Raw genomic sequence first — 6,755 nt, forward strand, 5'->3', positions numbered from 1 at the left:
TGGTGTGTGGAGGTGAATGTATTTCAGTGTCTGTGTGCAGATTGATAACTTTATAACTCTTTCACTCTCTTTAGCCTCCACTTACAGCTGTAGCACATCTGTTGCCGGGGACGACCGAAGCAGCATCTCCAGCTCCTCCTCCAGTCAATCAGACACCAGCTATGGAAGTAGACTTCCATTCTGGGTGGAGCCTCTCACTAGATCGCATCTCCCCAGTGAGACGGCATCAAGCTGCTCCACGCTGAAGGCTTTGACCGGGTCAGATGATCGGCTTTACGCTGCCGTGATGGGAGGCCCCGGGAGCCGACCATCCTCCGCCCAGCTCCATCCTCGTGGTCTCCATGACAGCGGGAGGCAGAGCTCCTTAGACAGTGGTATTGGGATAGCAGCAGGCAGTCAGTCGTCGTCTTACTCAGGGAGCTACTCCTCCTGTACAGGGAGTCTGGACATGGCCAGCCAGGGAGGAGGAGAGGAGTTTGGCTCTGTGGCCAGCCTACCTGCAGCTCCTTCACTTCCGTCTTTACCTCCTCCTGCTCCTCCACCACCTCCACCTTCTCCTTGTCAGCCCCTACCCACCCCAGAGCACAGGTCTGCTAGCACCTCCTCTACATGCTCCTGCACTTCCAGATCCGCCTCTCGTACATCTCGTAGGCACAGTGAGGAGTACCAAATCCCCAGTCTGCTCAGAATGAGATACGACACCCCCAGGAGTTTGCTCCAGGTCCTGTCTCTGAGAGAAGCCCAGGGAGAACCACCTGAGCTGGGTGGGGACAGCAGGGTCAGTGAGCATGGAGGTGGTAGTCCAGGAGGGTTGAGCCCCAAGGGACTGAGGGCTCAGCATCAGGCAATGATGCAGTGCTCGCTCTCCTGGGGCAGTGAGAGGGCGCCCTCTGTGGACAGTGAAGGGAGGTCCACACCCAGACCCCTACTGGTCCATGAAGGCTTGGTTGGTGGAGAAACGCAGGTACTGACAGCACCACACTGCGTCTTTCCCCCATTCTAACACTTCAGGTTCTCTTTGGGAGTTGAGTTTCCACTTTTCATTAGGTAATAAAATGAAAAAAATGTTTACAAATTTTCATGCTAATCACTCTTGGGTTTGCGCCCACTGATGCTAATCTCCATAATGTGCCTGACTACATTTGTTAAGCCCACAGTGGTGGTTTTGTTTTTGTATTCTTATGCTAATACGTGGGATCTTATATAACCATCCCTTGTGTTTTTAAAGCAACGATGTGCTCCTCAGTACTGTGGTTTTGGATGTTGAGGAATAAAGAAAGAGCCAGTATGAGAACTAGTGATTTGCTGAGGTTGGCACCTGCTGTCAGGAATATGTAGCGCTATTAGAGTCAAGGTACCTCAGCGAGAGGCTGCCAGAAATTCTACTGTCTCAGAACACGTCCCAAATGTCTTTTCTTTTCTTAGTCTCTCAAAGCAAAGAACACTGATATCTGGCTCAGACATTTGTACAATATTAGATTTGAGAGTTCTGCTTTAACTGGGGATCTGTGGTGCCCTCCACATTTAGGTATAATAAAAAAGTACATGTGCTAGTACAACTATGTAAAAGTAACTACGGGTTAAAATCCTGTATTCAAAACCTCATTTAAGAACAAATACAGAGGCATTATAAACTAAGGTTTTAAACAGAAATGTACTCATTTTGTGGAAAATGGCCCATCGTTACAAAAAGTCACTTTATGACTAAACTACCCAAAGACATCTAGAACATAAGCCTGACTTGTACAAGCCAGAAAAGTAGAAAAACACCGGTTTTATTTTTAACAGTTAAAATACAGTTTAATCTGTAACGTTATTATATGTTTCCTATTTAAAATCTTAATCTAACAAAATACCAAGCAACTATAGCTGTCATATAAATGCTGCAAAATACATGTAAAAGTGTCGTTTCACATGCATAGAAAGGCCCAACTGTTTTATTTACCTTTATTCTCCATATAAACTAATAGTCCATCTGCATATTTTCTATATCCTCCTGTCTTGGCAGTTGTACAGTGTTGTTCAATATCTGTACAAAGAACTTCAACTAAACTTGAGCTTGAGCTTTCGGTGTCTACAAACTACATGAAGTAAAATAACTCAAACCCTGAGAGAGTTCATTTGGTAAATCTTGCAGTGTTTTTTGTCGATGCTGCCATAGATGTTGATCTCAGTGTTTTTCCATCAGTCTTGGAGAGGGTATACTTTCCTAAAGCACTTTTCCCCTCCAGCATCGCTGTATTTTCTTCCTGTATTACATAATTCTGCAGTGTTTGCGACTAATGAGTCAGCAGTTCAAACAGCAATCATCCGGCCTCTTCCCTTATGCACAGCTACTTGCTTTTCAAGTAATGACTTACTCGGGTGGCTGCCTTTTTAATTGTGATTTACAGTAGTCAGTGCCTTAAAGGATCATTGGGGAGATGAAAACACAGCAAAATGCCGAGTATGGTTGGCCAAAGGAGCAATAAGGCAGGAAGGAATAATGCTCGATATAAAATGCCCTCAACATAAACCCTCACCAATGCACCACAGGAGTCTAGGAACAAAACCATCTTCTTTGATTAGTTTTGAAATGTGTTTGCTTTTTAAGGACATACACCAGTAGCTCCTTCTCTACTACAGCATGGTGCCTTCCTGGACTCACAGTATGTGTTCTCAGTTTTGTCCATGTGGGCAGTTTAGTCTGTGGTTCAGATGGCCTTTGATGCCTTGGGTGGTGGTGAGGAGCTGAAGAGAACCCAGGTGAGCAAAGCCAGGTCCTTCTTACTGTGTGATGACAGTGCCACCCGCCGAGCTGCAGAATCGCCAGTATAGGAAAAGAATAATTGGTGTGGGTGTCCATCACAAATCTGTCTCGAGCCGGTGTTGTTTTGTGTTTGATAATTTTGTCCGACGCGCTCAGAGGAGACTTCTCCACTTTGTCTAATTAATTTTCTGATGGTTTGTGAAAAGCACTTCCCCCCTTGTAGCGGGTAAATTATCATCAGGGCAGGAGTGGAAACAGCATGTCTTGTGATTTCTGACAGCTTGTGTAGGAGTGTGTGCGCGTTCATTATACAGCATGTGTATGCTGAAGAAAAGGGAAGGCGAGAGGGAGCAAAATGGGACCGAGAACGTTAATGAGTAGTGATGAAACTGACAGAAACCCTCAGAGAGGAGGATCCTGTTGCAAGAAACACAAATTAATTTTAATTTATCATTCGTCAAGTGTCAGTAGTTTAATGTGGCAAAAGCTGTGCACCCTTCACATTTGGTAATGACATGATGCCTGAGTGCACAAGTAGTATGTCTGCTGAAACAAACCGTATGACAGATAACGTTCCTGAAGCTCCAGCCTGCTGCATTATTAGCTGCTATGGGGAGAAGAAAATGATAAATTGGGACACGACGTCAGAGACTTTTCATGTCTGAAGCATCCTTCTTTTGGTCTCCTGTCACCTTTGAAGATTTCAGCTCTGTCCTCTCAGTTCTACAACACCATTTTTCCCTTTTACCTCACACCCTCACACTTTCCTCCTCCTCCCCTCTCATTCTCCTTTATCAATTTATTTTGAAGCCTCTGTCTCCACAGCTGTACTCCCCTCCCTCCACATCTCATTTCTCAGAACTTTGACATGCTGCTGTTTCTCCTTTTAAGCCAGCAACATTGTTAAATGTTGCGTTGAAAAACAGTTGCCTCGACTATAATTTATTGTGTTTCCCCTCCCAGTGCGGTCATGGTCTCGACAACTACATTACTCCAGAGCAGTGGCGGTCAGCGAGGAACAGATGCTTGACTCAGGTCAGATTATATCTGCCTATTTTAGCTTGTGCTGGTGCCATAAAGATGTTGCCTTTGGATATTCAAAGCAAGAAGACTACCTTACATTTGAAATAAAAATAACAATAAACCTTCCTCTGACAAGGACACTTGTTAGTGGGAAGGCATTTATGTACTTCACTATTTGTACTTTTGTTGCACTAAATTCTAAATTGTCACAGATAGATATTATGCATTTTTTAGCAACTGACTCCAGAGAGTCATGGGAAGTGAAGGTTAAAATCTACCTCCTTCTATGCTGTAACTTTTGGCTAGAGTGGCTGCTATTCAACAAAAGTTATGTTTAGTCAAATACAATAACAGCATCAAACAAGCTGTTGTCTTTAAAACTGAGCTGTGAAATCAAGCTGTGAGTCCATTATACCTAAACCCTAGAGAGTTTCAAGACAGAATATTTGATTTTTGAATAATTGTCCCTTATTTTGCAGGTTGACAACCCTCCGTCACCGAGCCTGGCAGCTTCTGCAGATACAAAAGGTGTGTTTCTGAATGCAACTGTGTGCTTTTCTCATTAAGAAGTGAAAACCCAGATATTGTAGCTAAGTACAATTTTGCTTAAAGGTGGAATCTAGGCCTGGACAATAAAATGATTGCGATGTATACCACCGATAGAAAATAGTTCCGTAGAATTTGATAGTTTTAGCTAAGAACATCAGATGCAAACTGCCATGAAAGCACAAAAACATAAAGTTATTTTTTTTTACATGAACAAACCCTACCTGCCATTTGAAAATATCTGTCATACGCTGATAATGGAGTGAGTACTTCAGTGCTACAGAATGCTCTGGCTAAGTGACACTAATAATGGAGCCTCTTTGCCCTCAGTTGCTAACTCTGGCTGCCATGCAGGCCTCCTGAGGCACGTAGCGGCCCACTGGGACCAGTGGTTGCCCGTACGAGACAAGCTTGTCAAAACACACACACAACCTCCACCTAGGTGACATACTCCTTGACTTGAGGTTGATGCTGGCAGACGCTGGTGTGGAGATCCAGTCCAGCAACTCAGGAGCTTAGCCTCTGTGTGTTTTTCATGGTCGCCCTTCATGCACCTATGGGCTTTACTTTCTTTCCGTAATTAAGGGTGATGCTGAGATTAATCCTTTATCCTTAATTATTTTAAATTATGTGGATTTTTTTTTTTTATGTATGTGCATGTTTTTTTTTATTGTTGAGCACACATTAATATTATGGCCCGTGTACCTTGATAAATTGGCTAAAGATAAGATAAGCCTTTTTAAATCCCAGTGGGGAAATTTGCAGCATTTGAATAGCAAAGAGGATAGTGCAGAAAATACAGGGAACATTCATCACAAAAATGAACAAGATAATACACATAGGTAATATTGCTATAGTACAGAGTTCCATATGTAGTAACTCAGGTACTGCACAGATTTTGTTGAATATGGAAAGTAACACAGAATTATTCCATATATAATAAAAATACTGAGATTGCATAGAATGATATTGCACAGACTCCTCCCTGAGTAGACAAAATTAAAATTGCACACTTTTGTATATGTAGAAAAAAAATCTAGATTTTACAGAGACCTCTTATATATAAAAAATATTCATAAGGCACAGGTTTGAATGCATTATTGTTGCACCAGACTGAAATATAAAATATAAAGTGGTTAAATTCTAATTAAACCTTTTTTTCATGCCTCTATTTTAAAAAAAGGTTATTTGAAAATTACTAATATTTGATATTGAGTGAAAAAATGATAAATGTTTCAGCTGTGTCGCATAGCCCTATATTTAGACAACATATTCATACAGCATGTTCCAGGTTTACAGTCCTGTTCTCTCTTACTATCCCGTGTCCTCTCAGCTGCCCTATGAATGTGCACAGGACATTTGAAACAGTCTTGTGTCATTTGGTCCGCCAAAACCAAGAACCAGAAACGATCACCAAAGTTGACAAAAAGTGTATCTGACTAGAATCACATATTCCACATCTCAGTCCTTCCACTTTTTATACACTTTATACTCTACTGCATTTCAAAGGAAGACATTGTTTCTTGTTTTTTATAGGTAAAGTTGCTAGTTACTTTGACATTAAAATTAAGTTTAGAAATTATGATACCGTAGGAAAGGTTGTTAAAATTAGTTCCATCTTAGCCACCAAATCATTAAAATGCCTTTTACATCTTCTTGCATCAGTATTAACAATTAACTGAGCTGTATTTTGCTGATCATACTTAAAACAATACAAATGTTTAATTTAGAACTCTCTGCTAAATGACTGTTTTCACACTGTTTTATTAAGTAATTGATTTGAATACTTCTACCAAGGGGCTCAGTGTGACAGTATCAAACACTAATGTCCTGGAAATCTGTTTCCAGACCCTCCTCTCTGTGTGACAGAGGAACATAAAGACAGCAGGGATGTTGTTTGGAAACTGGCAGGTCTGAAGAGGTTTTTGCCTTCTCGGCCGCCTTCTGCTCCTCCACCTCCTCCTGTCCCACTGAGCACGCTCAGACCAACATCAGCTTGTGGTAAGAAAATTATATTCATTCTAACAAACTGAAATCAAAGTCTGATGTTTTTTTTTGAAGTAGAACAGTTTTTGGTTTATTGAATGCTGGTGTGCCAAAACAAAATGCTCTTATCAGTAGTTTATCTTGCTGGTTCCAGAATCAAACAAGCAACCAGCTTAGTCGCCCTCCTTTTGGGTTTTCTCCTTCAGGTGCGTTTCAGTCTCCATATGAAGCTCCTCCGTCCCAGGACACCAGGCCTCATGGTGACAGCACTGTTAATTATGTCAACATCCCCATTAGCCCCCTCCCGGCTAGAACTAGAGAGCTGCACTACACCGAGCTGGACCTGCAGGATCCCGGCTCGGCTCCCCACAGCACCGTGAGAGGTAAGACTTTGCAGCTCTACAGACACAGTAAGAATACTGCACCTCAAACAGCCATTTAAGATCACTCT

At 42.1% G+C, this 6,755-nt stretch overlaps 1 protein-coding gene across 3 annotated transcripts in view; it reads left to right on the forward strand.

The window, feature by feature from the left end:
- The window catches only part of dok7b (docking protein 7b), a 31,882-nt gene that overhangs the window by 21,714 nt on the left and 3,413 nt on the right, over window positions 1-6,755 (forward strand). For all 3 annotated transcript variants that reach the window (XM_023268186.3, XM_023268185.3, XM_035947212.2), the window contains 5 exons: window positions 75-964; window positions 3,713-3,784; window positions 4,252-4,300; window positions 6,167-6,319; window positions 6,511-6,687. In XM_023268186.3, coding sequence (XP_023123954.2) covers window positions 75-964; window positions 3,713-3,784; window positions 4,252-4,300; window positions 6,167-6,319; window positions 6,511-6,687 — 1,341 coding nt within the window. The remainder of the gene's footprint in view (window positions 1-74; window positions 965-3,712; window positions 3,785-4,251; window positions 4,301-6,166; window positions 6,320-6,510; window positions 6,688-6,755) is intronic.

The sequence above is a fragment of the Amphiprion ocellaris genome, chromosome 4, assembly GCF_022539595.1.
Source record: "Amphiprion ocellaris isolate individual 3 ecotype Okinawa chromosome 4, ASM2253959v1, whole genome shotgun sequence".
Classification (NCBI taxonomy): domain Eukaryota; kingdom Metazoa; phylum Chordata; class Actinopteri; family Pomacentridae; genus Amphiprion; species Amphiprion ocellaris.